This window comes from Mobula birostris, chromosome 5 (genome assembly GCF_030028105.1).
Source record: "Mobula birostris isolate sMobBir1 chromosome 5, sMobBir1.hap1, whole genome shotgun sequence".
Taxonomy (NCBI): domain Eukaryota; kingdom Metazoa; phylum Chordata; class Chondrichthyes; order Myliobatiformes; family Myliobatidae; genus Mobula; species Mobula birostris.
Genome location: NC_092374.1, coordinates 4,069,296 through 4,091,993, shown reverse-complemented (window position 1 = coordinate 4,091,993; position 22,698 = coordinate 4,069,296). Strand labels below are relative to the sequence as shown.

The window sequence follows — 22,698 nt, the reverse complement described above, 5'->3', positions numbered from 1 at the left end:
TGGAAGAAATAGAGGGATATCGACATTGTGTAGGCAGGTGAGGCTAGTTTAATTTTGCATTTAGTTACTGGTTAAATTGGTTCAGCACAGTGTTGTGCGCTGAAGGGCCTGTTCCTGTGCTCTACTCTTCTGTGTTCCACTTAAAAAATAATATATCTGTTCATACTTTCATTAAATATGACTGGAATGTTTGGAGACAGAAAGGATTAATCTTAACACAAGAGATTGTATGGATGCTGGAAATCCAGAACACACACAAAATGCTAGAGGAACTCAGCAAGTCATGCAACATCTATGGAAATGAATAAATAGTCCATATTTCAGGCCAAGACCCTTCATCAGGACTGGAAAGGAAGAGGGAAGATGCCAGAATAAGAAGGTGGGGTGAGGAAAAGGAGTACATAGTAGAAGATGATAGGTGAAGACAGGTGAGGATTAATCTTTGAATTGTCACGTTTAATATTAGTTAATTGATGTGACTATTAGTAAAACTGTTCCCAAGAACACAGCTGTACAAGGATTTCCAGAAGCAGACATTTTATTGACTTTTTTTTACACTTTCTGTGCATTACAATCCTTCCAGGTACGTAATCTGCCTGCATTTGCCATAGTGGGATTTCAGGTTAACTAGGGTCACAGTTTCCCTAGTAACTGTCATGAAGTATGGCACTTGCCTTCAAACAGATCACATGTATTTCTTCATCTTCTCTTTTGTTTTTTAACTAAATGCCTTTCTGTGGTCTGCTAGTTGGACATTGACAATTATGTTAATTTCTTTGATAGACCATAAAGCAAATGGGAAAATGATGTATTTGAGATGAGATTCAGTTTGTACTCTAGATGTGTTTAATTCCAGTAACTTTAGCTGTTAATTGCTCACTGTTAAGAAACGCACTTGGTTGCTTCGCGCAGCAGAATTTCATGGGATAATGCAAAGTAGAGAAATTTACGTTTTCAAAATTCTTGCAGTAAAAGCAGATGGATTAGAATGCAGATTGGTTGATTTGGTAAGTTGTTGCAGGCTGTGAAGATTAGCTTCTCCATTTTACTCATTTTCCCTTTGTGCTTGTCTTAAATCAGCTAGCAGCTACTACAGTGTAGTTTGTGCTGCTGTCCTCATAGAAACAACCACAAGGAGTGGGAAAAGATGCAAAATGGACAAGGACTAACCTGGATGTCATACTGATGGGGCAAGTAATGCTGTTTGGTCCTCACGATGGAGTATAGGACTTGCAGAAAATCCTAAAGTTGAAATCCAAGTGGTTTCAAACTTAGGAAAATGAACAGCAGTTTACATTCCGATGAGAGCGCTTACTGCTGCCCATTTTGTCATTCTCAGTTTCTGCTTGGTTGTCACTGGTCCTGCTGCAGCACAGTGCGGTCTGGTCAGAGCGCAGACAGCAGCCGTCACTGTCAGGATTCAGACAGCTTCACCCCATCAACCTCTACCTGTCACTGTCAGGATGATGACCGCTTGCTGCACTGTCAGAATACTCCCTCATTTGAAGAGTTCTGGTGGTGCAGTTGACGGCAGTATCATCATCACCTGATCCCTATTAGAGCTGACATGCCGCTGGGCTTTCAGCTGTACATCCTCTTTCACCTCTGTGTGTCTGCTCATGAATCTACCAGGTCGTGTGAGTGCTGGAAATGATGGTGATTCTGCTGATGCTTGTGATCACCCGAGTCTGAGTGGGTTCTGTCCTTGGGGACAGGACGTCTCACAGCTTTTTTATGGGAATGATGTACGTGGCTGTGACGGTGGCCTTGACGGCCATCTACTTCAGTTCCTCTTTGTTCCTCTATACTTCTGACATTGCATTCTGAGGGCTGGTCCTGAGGGTGGAAAGAAAGAATATTTCAAATGCTGTAAATGTTCCTCACACTTCTAATTGCTTTTAATTCAGAATCCATGTATACATTATAAGTGTGGCAATTAAAGTAATCATGTAATCATGGTTTTCAAATAAAAACATGATGCAGTCTTACCAGATGAATCTCCCCGCTATTCTGCTGCAAAACAACTAATTTCACACCTTAGAAGACAGTGATAATAACCTGAGGTACTAATTCGCTAGAAGTTTCAAGTTCAAGTTCAGTTTCTTGTCGTTCAACAGTACACATGTATACTGCCAAACGAAACAGTGTTCCCCTGGACCAAGCTATACCACACAGTACATATAACTCATGAAGTAATATTACCACAAATAATAAGGTGCACTTACGACACAAGTTAAAAAGTAAACAGTATAACACTACTGGCACTTCATAAGTGATGAGACCTGAGTGGTGACAGGGAGTTCAGAATTCTTACTGTCTGGGGGAAGAAGCTGTTTCATATCCTAACAACTCTAATACTTTGGTACCTCCTGCCTGATGTTAGGGGGGCAAAGAGATTTTTGGACAGAGGACAGATGGGAGGTATCATTGACAATGCTAAGAGCCCTGCATATGCATCGTCCCTGATAAATATCTCTGACAGGTGGAAGGGACACCCTAATGATCCCCTCAACAGTTCTTGCAATCCTTTGTAGGGATTTGTTCTCAGAAGCCTTGCAGATGAATGTGTTACAAAGGTGCTAAATATATTGCTGCAGCATAACCATGGTTCCAGCCTGAAATTTAAATCCTATGAGGGATACATAGATGGACCCTCGCAGGAGACCTAGGACTAGTTCTTCTGCACATGTCTGCTCACAGCAGTAGGGGTGACACTCCATGCAGTTGTACATAGGGGCAGGAAGAGCAACCACGCTGGTGAGAGAGCAGAGGCTTTCCGTCTTTCTCTGAAAAGTGCATTAGAGATAGACATCATTCTTTCTCTCTTTATATCTGTACATGATCACATACAGACATGTCAGTGTGACAGCTCCTGTATGTCCGATCTGAAGGTAAAGATTAACTGTTAGGTCTGTTCCCACAGGCACCTCCCAGTCTCCACTCAGCTAACAGAATTCACCTGTTGCTCATTCCAGTCTCATCACCGGCAGCCTATTTAAACCCAGCTCTCAGCCACAGTCTGTGTTCATTCATTGGACTAACCAGCCTCCTACCTTTCACTCTCCCTGCCTAAAGTTTACCTTGTTACCTGTTGTGTTTAGTTCCTGTTTCTCTCTCATTTTTGTGGCCCCTCATGGCTTGTTATTTTGCAGACTAACATTAAAGTTATCATTCACCGCTGAATCGATTCTGCTGCTCTGCATTCGACCCAATATTGTAAGATTTCCTTCTCCACCATCTGATCCACTACCCAGGTTCTGTCCCAGGACTTCTGTCACTGGCATTCCCACCAGAGTAATACAGGGCAAATTTACAACTTGATGCTTACCGCCGAAGAACAATTGCTGCAGACTGTTTCACAATATGTTTGCTTAATTCCATTCTCCACATATGCTTGCTTGAGGTCGGTGTATGGCAGTTCCAAGTGAAAGGTCTTTTGGCCACACCTGTTGGATATATATGCACATACCAATCAATAAATGGCTTTAGACTGATAGAGCACCACAACACAGGAGCATGCCCTTTGGCCCATCTAGCCTGTGCTGAACTGTTATTCTGCCTAGTCCTATTGACCTGCACCCAGACCATACCCCTTCCATCCATGCACTTAACCAACTTCTCTTAAATGATGAAATTGAACCCGCATCTGCCACTTAGACTGGCAGCTTGTTCCACACTTTCACCGCCCTCTTGAGTGAAGAAGTTGCCCCCTTATGTTCCCCTTAACCATTTCACTTTTCACCTTTAACTCATAACCTCTAGTTCTAGTCGGACCCAACCTCAGTGGAAAAAGCCTGCTTGCTTTTACCCTACCTATACCCCTTATAATTCTGTTTACCTTTATTTACTTGTTTATTATAAAGCAGCAGAGGGCCATTCGGCCCACCAGATTAATACTGGTTCTTAGCAGAGGAATCCCATCACCCCCATTCATCCTGTATCTCACATGCTCAGCACTGCCACTTTAATCCTTTTGCAGGGAGGAGCATGAGGATGTCAGTATTTAAAAGATGAAAGTGTTAGATGTCTTGGAAAGCAAAAAGGTGGATAAATAGTGGGTGGTAAGGATATGAAGGAGCTGCAGAGGGAATGGTGGAGGCAACTTTACAGCATTGAAAAGACGTTGGGACAGGTACGCAGATGGGAATGGATTAGAGGGATACAGGCTAAACATAAACATAAACAGGTCACCAAATTATAAGAAAGATGTCAACAAAATAGAGAGAGTACAGAGAAGATTTACTAGAATGTTATCTGGGTTTCATCACCTAAGTTACAGAGAAAGGTTGAACAAGTTGGGTCTTTATTCTTTGGAATATAGAAGGTTGAGGGGGGACTTGATAGAGGTATTTAAAATTATGAGGGGGATAGATAGAGTTGATGTGGATAGGCTTTTTCCATTGAGAGCAGGAGAGATTCAAACAAGAGGACATGAGTTGAGAGTTAAAGGGCAAAGGTTTAGGGGTAACATGAGGGGGAACTTCTTTACTCAGAGAGTGGTAGCTGTGTGGAACGAGCTTCCAGCAGGAGTGGTTGAGGCAGGTTCGATGTTGTCGTTTAAAATTAAATTGGATAGATATATGGACAGGAACGGAATGGACGGTTATGGGCTGAGTGCAGGTTGGTGGGACTAGGTGAGAGTAAGAGTTCGGCATGGACTAGAAGGGCCAAGATGGCCTGTTTCCATGCTGTAATTGTTATATGGTTATTATATGGTTATAGGTAAATGGGACTGGCTTATCTTGGTCGGCATGAGTGAGCTAGGTGAAAGAGCCTGCTGCTCTTGTGTATATACGTCTCTAGACTAGTCCAGAAGATGAAGGCAGAGGGCAGCTGGCTAATTGGATCCAAACTTGGGTTGGCAATAGGAGGTGCAGGGTATCGACGAAGGGATGTACACACGAGAGAGAGAGATTGCAGACACTGGAATCTGGAGCAACAGACAATCAGCTGGAGGAACTTAACAGGCTGAGCAGCATCCGTGGAGGAGATGGAACTGCTGACGTTTCATGTTGAGACCCTGCACCAGCAGATTATTCTGATAGGAAGTCTGTGACCTGCAGTGTGTGATAGGGATCAATTGTGTGAGTTTTTTTCCCCACAGAGAGTGATGCATACTTGGAGTGGACAATTAGAGGTGGTGGTGAAATCAAAAATGTTTGTGGTGTTCAGGAGCTTGTTAGATGGAGGTACAGTATGACAGTGCAGAGAATGGAGGGGCATTGACGATGTACAGAGAGAAAGGACTGAGTTTAATTTGCCATAGTGTTTTGTGTAAATATTGTGGGCTGAACAGCCTGTTGTTCTGCTGTACTGTGTAGTAAGCTGCTGTTTGCTCTTTTTCTATCTATCCATTTACTTCCCTGCCTGCTTGCTTGTGTATTTATTCATTTTATTTTTAGTGATACAGCACAGTAACAGGCCCTTCCGGCCCGAGGATCCTGCACCGCCCCACTACACCCATGTGACCTGGTAACCCGAATGTGTTTGGAAACCCACGTGGTCACGGGAAGAACCTCGTCGACAGCAGTGGGAATTGAACCCAAGTCCTGGCGCTGTAATAGTGTTACACTAACTGCTAATCAATGGTGCTGCTACATTACCTATGTAGTAGTGAGTGTGTGCGGGGTAATTGCCGATCCATGTGTCCATTTCACTGTACGGCAATAGCTGGAAAACCATCAGACACTCACACAATGTGAAAACTGACCTGTCGTAGATGAGGAAGTCATCCTTCTTGCCTTGCAGTAGTGTCCACACATCACTCTGATTCTCATCTTGTTGGTACACTGGCAGGGCTCCTGCCAGCTTTGCATTCAGCTGTTGGTAAAGTTCACGGGACTTGTTTCCCTGGTGATTTACCACCATGTAGGAGATGTTCAAGAAACCCTCATGATCCAGTCTCTGCTTCAGGCGCCTCAGACTGCAATGATAAATCACACAGTAACACAGTGACAAAGCTGTAACCTGATGTAAATCAGGCCAAGCTGGATGTGCCTGGATGTTTTACTGAGCTACAAATATTAGACCATAAGATATAGGAGCAGAATGAGGCCATTCAGTCCATCGAGTCCGCGCCGCCATTCCATCATGGCTGATTTATTTTCCCTCTCAACCCTATTCTCCTTCCTTCTCCCTGGAACCTTTGACACTCTGACTAATCAAGAACCTATCCAATCCAGAGGCCTGTGTACTCTGAATTGTAGCGTTTGTTTCACAGTACAAGTCAGTCGGTTTCAAAACCTGGCCACTGTTCCACTCCATACAACTTCTCACAGTGATCCAGTTCATCACTCTGAGTGACTGAGACAGTGAGACCACAGTCATTGCACTGTCTCAGTCACTCAGTGTGAACAGTCTCACCGTCTCAGTGTGAAGTCACAGTGTCTCAGTCACTCAGTGTGAACAGTCCCACTGTCTCAGTCATTCAGATGTGATGAACAGTCTTACCGTCACCAACACACAGCTAATACTGGAGAAACTCAGCAGGCCAGGCAGCATGTATTGAAGACTACAGTCTTCATTTTGGGCTGAGACCCTTCATTAATCTCAGTCTGGCAGTGTGAACCGTCTCAGGTTCTCAGAGAGCGATGATTAAACTGTCTGAGTTGTTCATCTATGTTAAAGACTGCAATGAGCACCTCTGCCAACCTGCCAGTCGGGAGCAGCATGCTTGCTGCAGCTACAGAGGCCCTCTAGTGGTAATACTGCTGCATTACAGTGTCGCTGTGCCAAGGCAGCTTGCATGGCCATTTACCCCATTCAGTGTTAGCACTTGTCTTTAGACAGCTCCTAAATTAGATGGTGAGTTAAAAAAAAATGTAAGCTCTTATACTCTGAGGTAACAATAATAAAAATAAGTACGTAATAAAATAACATAATAAAATAAGTACACAAAGGCAATTCTATGGACACAGGAAAGAAACTTAGATGGTAGTTTACGTCCCAGCTGCCAGGGTCCGGGATGTTTCAGATCGTGTCCAAGATATCCTGCAGTGGGAGGGAGAACAGCTAGAGGTCGTGGTACATATTGGTACCAACGACATAGGTAGGAAAAGGGAAGAGGTCCTGAAAACAGACTACAGGGAGTTAGGAAGGAAGTTGAGAAGCAGGACCACAAAGGTAGTAATCTCGGGATTACTGCCTGTGCCACATGACTGAGTATAGGAATAGAATGAGGAGGAGGATAAATGCATGGCTGAGGGATTGGAGCAGGGGGCAGGGATTCAGATCTCTGGATCATTGGGACCTCTTTTGGGGCAGGTGTGACCTGTACAAAAAGGACAGGTTGCACTTGAATCCCAGGGGGACCAACACCCTGGCAGGGAGATTTGCTAAGGCTACTGAGGAGAGTTTAAACTAGAATTGTTGGGGGGTGGGAACCGAACTGAAGAGACTGGGGAAGAGGAGTTTGGCTCACAAATAGAGAAAGCTTGTAGACAGTGCGAGAGAGAGGATAGGCAGGTGATAGAGAAGGGATGCGCTTAGACCGAAGGTTTGAGATGTGTCTATTTTAACGCAAGGAGTGTTGTGAACAAAGCAGATGAGCTTAGAGCGTGGATCAGTACTTGGAGCTATGATGTTGTGGCCATTACAGAGACTTGGATGGCTCAGGGACAGGAATGGTTACTTCAGGGCTGGGTTTTAGATGTTTCAGAAAGGACAGGGAGGGAGGCAAAAGAGGTGGGGGTATGGCACTGTTGATCAGAGATAGTGCTGCAGAAAAGGAGGAAGTCATGGAGGGATTGTCTACGGAGTCTCTGTGGGTGGAGGTTAGGAACAGGAAGCGGTCAATAACTCTACTGGGTGTTTTTTATAGACCACCCAATAGTAACAGGGACATCAAGGAGCAGATAGGGAGACAGATTCTGGAAAGGTGTAATAATAACAGGGTTGTTGTGGTGGGAGATTTTAATTTCCCAAATATCAACTGGCATCTCCCTAGAGCAAGGGGTTTAGATGGTGTGGAGTTTGTTAGGTGTGTTCAGGAAGGTTTCCTGACACAATATGTAGATAAGCCTACAAGAGGAGAGGCTGTACTTGATTTGGTATTGGGAAATGAACTTGGTCAGGTGTCAGATCTCTCAGTGGGAGAGCATTTTGGAGATAGTGATCATAAGAAAAGCTTACAAAAGGTTCAGAGAGCTAGGTAATGTTAGAGATCTGGAAGATTATAAGGCTAATAGGAAGGAGCTTAAAAAGGAAATTAGGAGAGCCAGAAGGGGCCATGAGAAGGCCTTGGCGGGCAGGATTAAGGAAAACCCCAAGGCATTCTACAAGTATGTGAAGAGCAAGAGGATAAGACGTGAAAGAATAGGAACTATCAAGTGTGACAGTGGGTAAGTGTGTATAGAACCGGAGGAAATAGCAGAGGTACTTAATGAATACTTTACTTCAGTATTCACTATGGAAAAGGATCTTGGTGATTGTAGTGATGACTTGAAGCAGACTGAAAAGCTTGAGTATGTAGATATTAAGAAAGAGGATGTGCTGGAGCTTTTGGAAAGCATGAAATTTGGTAAGTCTCCAGGACTGGATGAGATGTACCCCAGACTACTGTGGGAGGCCAGGGGGGAGATTGCTGAGCCTCTGGCAATGATCTTTGAATCATCAATTGCGATGGAGGATTGGAGGGTTGCGGAAGTTGTTCCTTTATTCAAGAAAGGGAGTAGAGACAGCTCAGGAAATTATAGACCAGTGAGTCTTACCTCAGTGGTTGGTAAGTTGATGGAGGAGATCCTGAGAGGCAGGATTTATGAACATTTGGAGAGGTATAATATGATTAGGAGTAGTCAGTATGGCTTTGTCAAAGGCAGGTCGTGCCTTACGAGCCTGATTGAATTTTTTGAGGATGTGACTAAACACATTGATGAAGGTAGAGCAGTAGATGTAGTGTATATGGATTTTAGCAAGGCATTTGAAAAGGTACCCCATGCAAGGCTTATTGGGAAAGTAAGGAGGCATGGTATCCAAGGGGACATTGCTTTGTGGATCCAGAACTGGCTTGCCCACAGAAGGTAAAGAGTGGTTGTAGACAGGTCATATCCTGCATGGAGGTCAGTCACCAGTGGAGTGCCTCAGGGATCTGTTCTGGGACCCCCTACTCTTCGTGATTTTTATAAATGACCTGGATGAGGAGGTGGAGGGATGGGTTAGTAAGTTTGCTGATGACACAAAGGTTGGGGGTGTTGTGGATAGTGTGGAGAGCTGTCAGAGGTTACAGCGGGATATTGATAGGATGCAAAACTGGGCTGAGAAGTGGCAGATGGAGTTCAACCCAGATAAGTGTGAAGTGGTTCATTTTGGTAGGTCAAATATGATGGCAGGATATTGTATGAATGGTAATACTTTTGGCAGTGTGGAGGATCAGTGGGATCTTGGGGTCCGAGTCCGTAGGACACTCAAAGCAGCTGCGCAGGTTGTCTCTGTGGTTAAGAAGGCGTATGGTGTATTGGCTTTCATAAATCATGGAATTGAATTTAGGAGCCGAGAGGTAATGTTGCAGCTATGTAGGACCCTGGTCAGACCCCACTTGGGTACTGTGCTCAGTTCTCGTCACCTCACTACAAGAAGGATGTGGAAGCCACAGGAAGGGTGCAGAAGAGATTTCCAAGGATGTTACCTGGATCGGGGAGCATGCCTTATGAGAATAGGCTGAGTGAACTCGGCCTTTTCTCCTTGGAGCGATGGAGGATCAGAGGTGACCTGATAGAGGTGTATAAGGTGATGAGAGGCATTGATCGTGTGGATAGTCAGAGGCTTTTTCCCATGGCTGAAATGGCTGCCACAAGAGGACACAGGTTTAAGGTGCTGGGAGTAGGTTCAGAGGAGATGTCAGGGATAAGTTTTTTACTGAGAGAGTGGTGAGTGCGTGGAATGGGCTGCCGGCAACGGTGGTGGAGGCGGAAACGACAGGGTCTTTTAAAAGACTTTTGGATAGGTACATGGAGCTTAGAAAAATAGAGGGCTATGGGTAAGTATAGTAATTTCTTAGGTAGGGATATGTCCGGCACTACTCTGTGGGCCGAAGGGCCTGTATTGTGCTGTAGGTTTTCTATGTCTCTATAATGGACAATAAAATACAAAAAATAAATCTAACATTATATTTAACCATTTCATGACAGGATTTGTCTGAATTAATTCTACCCCCAACAACAAGAATCATTAAAAACTGGTTCTAATCTTGATGGAAGTTTGTCAATTCGTATTCAATGTGAAAAGTCCGATGATTTTCCATATCAAGTCCTGGACCACACGCCATCTTCCCTCCTGAGATGAGTACAAAAAGGACGAAGTTCCAAGCACTATCTTTCTTGGGGAATGTATAAACTTTACACAAGGGATGTTTATCTCTGCAGGCACATTTGTTAAAGCTGTTGCGGAGGGGTTAAGCCAGTTGGGCAAGGGGATGGGAGCCAGAATCTTACACTTTGATAGATTTTCTCTTTGGAGTGAAGGAAGATGAGAGGAAACTAGCCAGAGACTTTTTCCTGGGGCGGAAATGGTTAATTCAAGGAGGTATAATTTAAAGGTGAAAGGGGTATGTCATCGGTAGGTTTTCCGAAGAGTGTTGTTGGGCGGCGTGTGGAATTCCTGCTAAAGGTTGCGGTAGAACCAGACACATTAGGGACATTTAAGAAACTCTTGGATGATAAGAAAATGGAAGGCTATGTTGGAGGGAAGAGTTAGATTGATCTTAGAGTAGGTTAAAAGGTCAGCACAACATCATGGAAGGTGCTGTAATGTTCTGTGTTCTAGCTTTAACTAGTATTAAGCAGGAGAGAGCTACACATTCAGAGGTGGGCTCCTGCAAAACTGAGCTGACTGTTGTGCTGAACATAAGAACATAAGAAATAGGAGCAGGAGTCAGCCATCCGGCCCATCGAGCCTGCCCCGCCATTCAATAAGATCATGGCTGATCTGTCCGTAAACTCAGATCCACCTACCTGCCTTTTCCCCATAAACCTTAATTCCCCTACTGTGTGAAAAGTACATACAGCGAACGAAGATTTCTTCATGTTCTCACCAGCAACGCTGAGATCAGCAGTCGTGTGGTGTCTCTGTCTTTGTTGATGAGCAGGTGGATGCTTCCCTGCTGTCAGGGATTCTTGATTACCTGACTGGCAGACCACAGTACGTGTGCTTGCAACGCTGTGTGTCTGACAGAGTGATCAGCAGCACTGGGGCTCCACAGGGGACTGTCTTGTCTCCTTCTCTCTTCACCATTTACACCTCGGACTTCAACTACTGCACAGAGTCTTGTCATCTTCAGAAGTTTTTGGATGACTCTGCCATAGTTGGATGCATCAGCAAGGGAGATGAGGCTAAGTACAGGGCTACGGTAGGAAACTTTGTCACATGGTGTGAGCAGAATTATCTGCAGCTTAATGTGAAAAAGACTAAGGAGTTGGTGGTAGACCTGAGGAGAGCTAAGGTACCGGTGACCCCTATTTCCATCCAGGGGGTCAGTGTGGACATGGTGGAAGATTACAAATACCTGGGGATACGAATTGACAATAAACTGGACTGGTCAAAGAACACTGAGGCTGTCTACAAGAAGGGACAGAGCCGTCTCTATTTCCTGAGGAGACTGAGGTCCTTTAACATCTGCCGGATGATGCTGAGGATGTTCTACGAGTCTGTGGTGGCCAGTGCTATCATGCTTGCTGTTGTGTGCTGGGGTAGCAGGCTGAGGGTAACAGACACCAACAGAATCAACAAGCTCATTCCTAAAGCCAGTAAAGTTGTGGGGATGGAACTGGACTCTCTCACAGTGGTGTCTGAAAAGAGGATGCTGTCTAAGTTGCATGCCATCTTGGTCAATGTTTCCCATCCACTACATAATGGACTGGTTGGGCACAGGAGTACATTCAGCCAGAGACTCATTCCACCGAGATGCAACACAGAGCATCATAGGAAGTCATTCCTGCCTGTGGCCATCAAACTTTACAACTCCTCCCCTGGAGGGTCAGACACCCTGAGCCAATAGGCTGGTCCTGGACTTATTTCATAATTTACTGGCATAATTTACATATTACTATTTAACTATTTATGGTTCTATTACTATTTATTATTTATGGTGCAACTGTAACGAAAACCAATTTCCCCGGGGATCAATAAAGTATGACTATGACTATGACAAAGGTATTACCGTGGTTCTGTGTTTTTGGATTGCGGACTTTCTTAGATTTATGGGTTTTATATTCTGTGTGTTTCACCTGGGGAAGGAGGGATTTGGGGTTGATGATCGGGATGCCATTCTTTAATGTGCAAGAGGTGGGTTTGATGTTCCTCTCTGAACCATTTCCATGCTGTTTCTTTGTTTCGTGGCTATCTGGAGAAGACGAAACTTAAAAGTTGTATATGGATATATACTTTGATAATAAATGAACCTTTGAGATTCTACAAGTGATTATCAAAATAGTTTATGTTATTCACAAAATTAGGAGCAACTGTTTACTTCAGAGTCCTTACCTGGCTGCCTGTACCAGACAGAACTGTCAGCTAGCCTGGAATAATGCCACCACTGTCACTTTCCCCAGCGAGTCTTTCATGGGGTCTTTGGATGCAATCGTCCATGCTGATGGTTTCTCACATTGTCCCTGACTCTCTGCCCAGCCCACAAGGAGTAGGCAGAGAGTCAGGGCAATACCCAGGCCCTTCTGCATTGATGCAGAGGGCTTTGGCTGAAACAGAAGCAGAGATGTACAGGTTCAATCTCATCTTCAACACGACATGCCTCCTCAGCTAAACATTCATCACGTGATTCATGGAAAGTTCACCTGTGGCATAGTTTGTTGAGAATGGAGGGGGTGGTTTCAGATTAGTGTAATTCCGTTGATCAGAGTTGTTTTGATTGGATCACAGTCTGATGCATCTTCAGACAGACAATTTTAAATTCTCAATAAAGGACTCAATTTCTCAACCTGTCTCTAATTGACACATAACATTGGAGCAACTGATCAGTCTGGGGAATTATGCTCTGTTGTTCTATGTTGGAATGAGTGCCAGAGTCTGCTGTTAGTTCACCGATTCTGAGAGGTTTCCTGGTCATTTGGGAATTATATTTTGCGGTACTACCCCACATATACACAAGAGTGCTGGAAAAGAGCCAGTAACATCATGAAGGATCTCACCCACCCTGCTCATGGACTGTTTGTCCCACTCCCATCAGGGAGGAGGCTACGTAACATCCACACCAGGAGCACTGGAATCAAAGACAGTTGCTTTCCCCAAGCAGTAAGGCTGATCAACACCTCCACCCACTAACCCACCCAGACACATCCTCACCATCCACTACTTTATCATTTCCTGTCAGTCTCCTTATGTACAGACACTCCTGTGCTTAGAGTCACTTTATGGACACACAATCAATCTATGTATATAAGCTATTTGTATTTATGTTTATTGTGTTTTTTTATTATTGTGTCTTTTGTTGTGGTTTTTGACGCTGAGTCAGATCTGGAGTAACAATTACTTTGTTTATACTTGTGTATTGGAAGTGACATTAAACAATCTTGAATCTTAGTAAGTAATTTTATTAGGATATGGCAACTTAAAAGATGAAATTCATTTGTCATCAGAGAAGTTCCAGTGATTTAATTTTGTTTCCATCTGAAAACATTTCGATGCCTGCAATGCCTATACTTTATACTAAAATGGGCATTCTTTTGTACAATTATCTTCTTTCTTGTAAAAGTTGTGTTTCATTTACATTTAGTTTTTGTTTTTTCCTATGAATGTTGCTTATATGATAAAACACACACAAAATACTGGAGGAACTCAGCAGGTCAGGCAACATCTATGAAGAGGAATGAACAGTCGATGTTTCAGATTGAGACCCTTTAGCTTCTCTCCTCCGTATCTGCTCATCACCTTCCTCTGGTTCTTGCCCTCCTTCCTTTTCTTTCATGGTCCACACCCCTATGCTATCAGAAGCCTTCTTCAGCCCTTTATCTCTTCCAGCTATCATCTCCCATTTTCTTGCTTAATCCCCCCCCCCCCCCCGCTTTCCCACTCACCCACCTCCCCCTCCCCGGCCTCACCTATCACCTGCCAGCTTGTACTCTTCCCACTCCTTCCACCTTCTTATTCTGGATTCTTCCCTCTTCCTTTCCAGTCCTGATAAAGATGCTGCCTGGCCTGCTGAGTTCCTCCAGCATTTTTCAAACATCTGCAAACTTTCTTGTGTTTCTGATTTGCTGTATATCTGAGGTTCTGTGCCTGTGCGGGAGAAGCAAATAGTTTTTTCATTGCACTCGTGCACATGACAATAAACGTGACTTTGACATGTCATGTGAGGATTTATCAAAGATCTTTAGATAGGCACATGAATGTAAGGGAAATGGAGGAATATGGACATTGTATAGACAGAAGGTATTAGTTTAGTTAGCCATTCGATTACTAATTTATTTGGTTCAACACAACATTGTGGGCTGAATGACCTGTACTGCAGTACTGTTCTGTGTTCTTTACAACAAAATGTTGTGCATTCCTGATATCTAATGGTCAAACAGGGAGATCAGGTGCCAGTTATGGCAGAACTAGCATCTCAGTGTCTTAAACTGATTATCCTTTGTCCAACCCTTGAAAAAAATGTCCTTGAACTGATCCCATCTGTTCTCAGATGTTCCTCAGCTGGTCTACATTTCCAGTATGATCCAATTTGGTGTCAACAGCCTCTGAAGCAACAGCACATTTTAATCATTGTTTAGCTGGAATTATTTATAGTTGGTAGAGACAACAAGGTCATTGGTTATTAAACAGGACCAAATATGTCTGTGATATTAGTTCAGCCCTCCCTCATTGCTACCATCAGGAAGAAGGTACACAAGCCTGAAGATTCGCACTCAATGATTCAGGAACAGCTTCTTCCCCTCTGCCATCAGATTTCTGAACAGGCAATGAACCCATGAACACTACCTCATTATTTTGCTTTCTTTTTGCACTTTTTTTTTAATATATATATTTCTTATTTGAACTTGCGGTACATTTTTACGTATTGCACTGTGTAGCTGCCATAAAACAAATTTCACGACCTGCTTCGGATTAAACTTTTTTGCTTCATTCCAAATTTGGCTGACTTCCAAGCATAAAATATCCTTACAAACACTGGTGGGTGACTGTCAGAAAAGCGAAGCAATGTTGTATATTCTTTGTGTATTAAATGGTGTGGAAATAGGTGAAACTCGTTAACTATGACAGTCGGCTGAGATACGGGAAAGGTGCGCTCTCAATACATAATACCGCACTGCTCTCGTACAAAAAGGGCAAAGTTCTGAGTATCACATTAAGCATCAGCCTGTTGCGCAGTCAGAAGCGAAGTTGGCCGACGGCTTCTATTACTGACAGTCGCTCATTACTGTGTGTGAGAACGCCCTAATAAACTCAAGCAGTATTGCAATGCAAAGCTGCAGCACAGCTTCTTTCAAAAATTAGCACAACAAAGATTGTCATGGATTTGCAACCTACTGCAGCACAGAAATAGTTTATTTAGTCGATCAGGAAACTGCTGGCACTTTCCCCACATCTTTGCAATATTTTCTTCTGCAATTACAGTATTTATCCAGTTTCCTCACTTTTTTAAGTCTACTGTCAGTGGAAAATTATTTTCTTTCCTTACTGTTGATGACTTTAAACGCTCTGTAAAATTCTTCTCTTTTCTAACAATCCCAGATTTTCAGGTCTCTTTACCTAGTTGCCCCTTAATCCAGAACCGTTTCAGTAACAAATAATTACCACATAATCTAACACTACAATGTTAGTGTGGGTCAAATCTGTTAGTTTTGTGTGGCAAAACAACTTCTGAAAATTAATGCAATAAAAGTAATCAAAATTATTCCAGAATTTAGAAGGTGTCACCCACTGGTTAAAACACTCGGTGGGTTGCAATGAAGAACGCAACACACTGCCCGAGTAAACTGAGCACATTAACAAATTCAGGCAATTTTGTTTTCCTGAGATCATTGATATTTACAAATTTCACAAAGCTTTAAAAATTAAATCCTTTATACTCTGACAAATGGATGAAAAAAAGATGATAAAATAACGGTCTTACGTGTTCTTGTTCACTGCTCCTTCCTGTACTGGTCTGCTTTCTCTTGCTATTCAGATCCCAGATGTTCTCGGCTATTTATACTGTTGTTGATTTCTCTCTCTCTCGTTTTGCAGTCACATGATTTGGCTCAAAGTTCAGATGTGTCAATCAAGAAATAAAAACAACAGTTCATTTGCCAACTTCTTGTTTCTGCTTTTTCCTTTATTCTGGAATTCTGAGCTCCTTTCAGTGAAGAAAAGGAATCTATCAGCCAGCTAGCTACAGAGGGCTCCAAGCTTTATTCACCTTTGCATCAAAACAAAAGTTAATTCACAGATTTTCTGTTGTAGGCTACCTGAATATAGTTGGTTTAAAGCTTTGGCAAAAAAAATGCTCCCTTTTATCACACGGGATTTGGAGAAATTTCCAGAATCACACATTGTAACTAGCACTGAGGCTGAAGCTGGATGTGTGATACATGTACCAGATGTGAAGGTCTTGTTGAGGCATGATGTATTTTGGAATAATGCACATGATTCAAAAGGTCAAAGATCTTTGAGAGACTAAACTGAGCATTTGCATTGTTATTCACATAAAATACCAGAGGAATTCAGCAGGAAAAGACAACATTTCAGGCCGAGGCCCTTCATTAGGACTGGAAAGGAAGGAAGAAGAGACTTCTTTTCCAGCTTCTCCCCTCTTCATTTTCAGTCCTGGTGAAGGATTTTGGCCTGAAATGTCAACTGTTTATTCATTTCCATTGATGCTGCTTGACCTGCTGAGTTCCTCCAGTATTCCGTGCGTGTTGCTCTAGATTTCCAGCATCTGCAGAATCTCCTGTGATTCTCATTTGCATTGTTATAAAAGCAAGGATATAATACTGAGGCTTTCTAAGACATTGGTCAGAGCACATTTGGAATATTGTGAGCAGTTTTCAGCCCCATATCTAGGAAAGGATATGCTGGCATTGGAGGGGTTCCACAGGAGATTCCTGAGAATGGTCCAGGAATGAAAAAATTAACAGGCAAGGAGTGTTTGATGACTCTGGGTTGTACCTGCCGGAATTTAAAAGAATGGGAAGGGGGTCATCACTGAAACTAACCTAATACTGAAAGCGCAAACATGAGGAAATCTGCGGATGCTGGAAATTCAAGCAACACTCACAAAATGCTGGTGGAAAGAAGAGATGTCTCTTCCTTCAGTTAGTCCTGACGAGGGGTCTCGGCCCGGGGCGTCGACTGTGCCTCTTCCTATGAGTGCTGCCCGGCCTGCTGCGTTCCACCAGCGTTTTGTGTGTGTTGCTAATACTGAAAGATCTAGATAGGGTGAACATGCAGATCATGCTTCCAATAGTGGGAGAGTCTAGGTCCAGAGGGCACAGCCATAGAATAGAAGGATGTCCCTGTAGAATAGAGATGAAGAGGAAATTCTTTTGCCAGAGCGCGGTGACTCTGGGGAATTCATTTCTGCAGACAGCCATGGAGGCTAGGTCACTGAGTATACTTAAAGTGGAGACTGATACATACTTAATTAACACACATCAAAGTTGTTGGTGAACGCAGCAGGCCAGGCAGCATCTCTAGGAAGAGGTACAGTCGACGTTTCGGGCTGAGACCCTTCGTCAGGACTCGTCAGGTCCTGACGAAGGGTCTCAGCCTGAAACGTCGACTGTACCTCTTCCTAGAGATGATGCCTGGCCTGCTGTGTTCACCAGCAACTTTGATGTGCGTTGCTTGAATTTCCAGCATCTGCAGAATTCCTCGTGTTTGCGTTTTTAAATTCACTACTGCGAAGCCTCTTCTGGTGATGCCTACACTGAAGAAGTTTAAATCTTCTCTTCGAAGGGAGTTCAGTGAAACCATCTCTCACTGCTCCCCATCTGTGATTTCTTTGTCTCTTCAACTTTTCGACCACATTTTGACTCAGACTCGCTATCACAGCCATATATCCTTTCTTGGAACGTGGGTCCTGATGAAGGGTCTCAGCCTGAAACGTCGGCTGTACCTCTTTCTAGAGATGCTGCCTGGCCTGCTGCGTTCACCAGCAACTTTGATGTGTGTTGTTTGAATTTCCTGCATCTGCAGAATTCCTCGTGTTTACATACTTAATTAGAAAGTGTGTCAAAGGTTACGGGGAGAAGACACAAGTATGGAGTTGGGAGAGATAATAAACTAGCCATGATCAAATGGCAGAGCAGACTTGAATCAGAATCTGGTTTATTATCACCGGAATGTGTGGTGAAATTTGTTAACTCAGCAGCAGCAGTTCAATGCAATACATAATACAGAAGAATGAAAAAAAATAAATCAATTACAGTATCCATCTATTGAATAGATTAAAATTCGTGCAAAAACGGAATGTCCATTTAGGAATTGGATGGCAGAGAGGAAGAAGCTGTTCCTGAATCACTGAGTGTGTGCCTTCAGGCTTCTGTACCTCCTACCTGATGGCAACAGTGAGAAAAGGGCATGCCCTAGATACTGGAGGTTCTTAATAATGGACACTACCTTTCAGAGACACTGCTCCTTGAAGATGTCCTGGGTACTTTGTAGGCTAGTAGCCAAGATGGAGCCGACTAAATTTACAACCCTCTGCAGCTTCTTCTGGTCCTGTACAGTAGCTCCCCCCCGCCATCCACCCCCATAACAGACAGTGATGCAGCCTGTCAGAATGCTCGCCATGGTACATCTATAGAAGTTTTTGAGTGTTTTTGTTGACATACCAAATCTCTTCAAACTCCTAATGAAGTATAGTTGCTGTCTTGCCTTCTTTATAACTGCATCGATATGTTGGGACCAGGTTAGATCCTCAGAGATCTTGACACCCAGGAAGTTGAAACTGCTCACTCTCTCCACTTCTGATCCCTCTATGAGGATTGGTATGTGTTCTTTCATCTTACCCTTCCCGAAGTCCACAATCAGCTCTTTTGTCTTCCTGCGGCACTACTCCACTAGTTGGCATATCTTGCTCCTGTATGCCCTCTCATCACCACATGAGATTCTACACAGTGTATGGTGCACTCCCGTGCCTGTGAGGCCTCCGAGAGAGATAGCCTCTTTCCTGTTAAACTATTTATAGAGCAAGGTAGATCAGTTGGTGGCGTTGCAGCAACAACCTTACACTCAACATCAGTAAGACCAAAGAATTGATTGTGGATTTCAGAAAGGGTAACACAGGGGAACACACACAAGACCTGTTTGAGGGATCTGAAGTGTAAAGAGTGAACAATTTTAAGTTCCTGGGTGTCCACATCCCTGAGGATATATCCTGGGCTCAATATATCAAAGGAGTTGCAAAGAAAAGGCTTGACACTGCCTACATTTCATTGGGAGTTTGAGGAGATTTGGCATGTCACCAAAGATACTTGCAAATTTCTACAGATATACCATGGAAAACTTTCTAACTGCTTGCATCACCATTGGGTATGGGGAGTGGGGCTTGGCACAGGATCAGGAAATGCTGCAGAAGGTTGCAAACTTAGCCAGCTCCACCATGGACACTTACCTCCCAAGCATTGAGAACACCTTCAAAAGGCAACGCCTCAAAAAGGTGACATCCATCATTAAGGACCCTCATCAACCAGGACATGTCCTCTTCTCATTGCTACCATCATGGAGGATGTACAGGAGCCTGAAGACCCACATTGTGAAAGGAAAATGAATCCATGTACACTGCCTCATTATTTTCTTCGTTTTTTGCATTACTCATTGAATTTTTATTTACTTCTTTATTGTATTATTGTAAGTTATAGTTTTTTATACAGTGTATTGAAATGTACTGCTGCCGCAAAACAACAAATTTCAAGGCATAGGGCACTGATATTAAACCTGGTTCTGGTTCTGACTCTGAATGTGGTTGATAGAGAAAATAAATCGGCCATGATGGAAAGGCAGAGCAGAAACAATGGGCTGAATGGCCTAATTATGCTCCTATGTCTCATTACTCTTTCTGCCCTTTGCAAATCTACAAGATTTTGTCTTACTATACCAGTACTCTTCAGCCCTGAGGCCTGAGGAAGGTGCTGAGGGAGTGTTTATTGTTCTAGGCTTGGACCTGCTGTATCTTTTCAGTCTGGACTTGATGCACTATGAAAGGGTGCAAGGTCAAGGGAATTTGTGAAGTGCCTCAGTCAGCAGTCTGACTATCAGCTGATATAATCTCTTCCATGGTTTTGTTCTGAGAAACCGTAGGAAGGAGTTGCTTACTTTTCAGCACAACACTAGCAGTGAGGATAGCTATTATCTCTGGATGATCTGTGTACACCTGCTTGAGAAGCAATGATCCCAAAACATTTGGGAAAGGCAGAGGGCAGGGGGTTAAAAAAGGAAAAAATGAACAGCACAAGTCTCAGCCCACAGCATCTCAAAGTCATGGAGTCATACAACATGGAATGACTCAATTTGTCCAAGCTGAGCAAGACTACCGCCTCAACTAGTCCCACCTGCCCACATTCTTTAAACCTTTCCTATCAAGTGCCTTTTAAATGTTGTTAATGTACTTGTCTCAACCACTTCCTCTGGCAGCTCATTCCATATCTGGACTTCCCTCTGGGTGAAAAACATATCCTTCAGGTTCCTACTAAATCTCTCCCCTCTCACCTCAAATATCTGTCCTCTATTTCATGAATCCCCTGTGACCATGTGGGTTTCTTCTGAGAACTCCCGTTTCCTCCCACATTCCACAGATGTACGACTAGGGTTAGTGAGCTGTGGGCATGCTATTTTTGTACTGGAAGTGTGGTGATCCCAAGCACATTCTTGAGCTGTGTTTGTCACTGACTCATTTGATGTACAAGTGACAAATGAAGCTAATCTTTCTTTCCTTCTTCAGAATCAAGGTGCCTCAATACCGAGGATGACTTGCTTCCATTTCTGACAATCCCAAATGCTGTCTGATGAAGCAGTGTGGGACCCACAGTCTTGACTGTGGATACGGCAGGAGGTGGGTGCTATGTTTCACCTACCAGTTGTGTTGCAGTTCCATGTGCATCTGATGGACAGACTGAAGAATCTCACTCCCATCCATGTCTGAATTTGGAATACAGTATACAGTTCTGTGCAAAAGTCTTCGACATATGTAAAAAAAATCTGTAAAGTGAAGATGCTTTCAAATATAATGAACTGAAAAGTTACTAAATATCAAAAAAAACTACAAAAATCAGTAAACAGTAAAAAACTAAATCAAATCAATGTTTGGTGTAACCACCTTTAAAACTGCATCAATTCTCTCAGGTATGCTGTTGTGCAGTTTTGTAAGAAAATCGATTGGCTGATAGGTTGTTCCAGACATCTTGGAGAACTTGCCACAGTTCTTCAGCAGACATTGGCTGTCTCCTTACTTCTGTCTCTCCAGGTAATTCCAGAGAGCCTCAATGATGTTGAGATCAGTGCTCAGTGGAAGCCATACCATCTGAAACCATTTAAAACATCGAGGGTGCCTAAGAATTTTGTGCAGTGCCCTAGTCACTAAATATCAAAGAGGATGTCAAAAGGGAATCATCTAACCTATTCAAACTTTCCCTGTAACTCAAGTCCTCATGTCCCGGCTGCAGCCTTGTAAATTAAGGAGGATATCAAAGGAAAGATATAGGGAAAGGTTGAGTAGGGGAATGAGTGATAGTGCTGAAGATAAGGTAGCTGGTTTACAAACAGAGGTGATGTACAGTGACTCTCCTAGCAAGGAGAGGCTGACGATCGGGCAAAATTGCAGTCAACAGGATGATTTCTAATGTAAAAGGCTGATAAAATCAAAAAGGGTGAATACAGGACACTAGACACTAGAATACGAGAGCACAGTACAGGCCCTTCAGCCCTCGATGTTGTGCCGACCCATATATTCCTTAAAAAAATGTACTAAACCCACACTACCCCGTAACCCTCTATTTTTCTTTCATCCATGTGCCTGTCCAAGGGGCTCTTAAATACTCCCAATGTTTTAGCCTCCACCACCATCCCTGGCAAGTCATTCCAGGCACCCACAACCCTCTGTGTAAAAAACTTACCCCTGATGTCTCCCCTAAACTTCCCTCCCTTAACTTTGTACATATGCCCTCTGATGTTTGCTATTCGTGCCCTGGGAAACAGGTACTGGCTATCCACCCTACTGAAGATGTTATATTGGAATGTGCACAGTATATGGAATAAAATGAACTTGTAGCGCAGTTACAGTTTGGCCTGTATAATGTTGTAGGCATCACTGAATAATGACTGAAAGAACATTATAGCTGGCAGCTTAATGCCCAAGGATACACATTGTATCGAAAGGACAGGCAGGAAGGCAGAGGGGTGGTGTTGCTCTACCAGTAAAAAATGAAATCAAATGATTGGAAAGAGGTGACATAGAGTCAGAATCTCTTGCATCATTGCAGATAGAGCTAAGGAACTGCAAGGATAAAAAGACCCTGATGGGAGTTATATACAGACACCCAAGCAGTAGTAAAGATGTGGTATACAAATTACAATGGAAGATAGAAAATGCATGCCAAAAGGGAGATGTTACAATAGTCATGGGGATTTCACTATGCAGGTAGATTGGGAAAATCAGGTTGGTGCTGGATTCCAAGAGGGTGAATCACTAGACTGCCTGTGAGATGGCTTTTTATAGCAGCTCGTGGTTGAGCCCACTAGGGCATCAGCTGTTCTAGATTGGATGTTGTGTAATGA

At 43.4% G+C, this 22,698-nt stretch overlaps 1 protein-coding gene across 1 annotated transcript; it reads right to left on the bottom strand.

Moving 5' to 3' along the window:
• Nucleotides 1-520: 520 nt before the first annotated feature.
• On the bottom strand, nucleotides 521-16,166 carry LOC140197501 (selenoprotein P-like). Its single transcript, XM_072257510.1, has 5 exons — nucleotides 16,058-16,166; nucleotides 12,475-12,686; nucleotides 5,711-5,923; nucleotides 3,329-3,446; nucleotides 521-1,836 (listed from the first exon to the last, which is right to left on the bottom strand). The coding sequence occupies exons 2-5, from the start codon at nucleotides 12,666-12,668 to the stop codon at nucleotides 1,618-1,620; spliced, it is 744 nt and encodes a 247-aa protein (XP_072113611.1). The 5' UTR covers nucleotides 12,669-12,686; nucleotides 16,058-16,166; the 3' UTR covers nucleotides 521-1,617.
• Nucleotides 16,167-22,698: the final 6,532 nt, after the last annotated feature.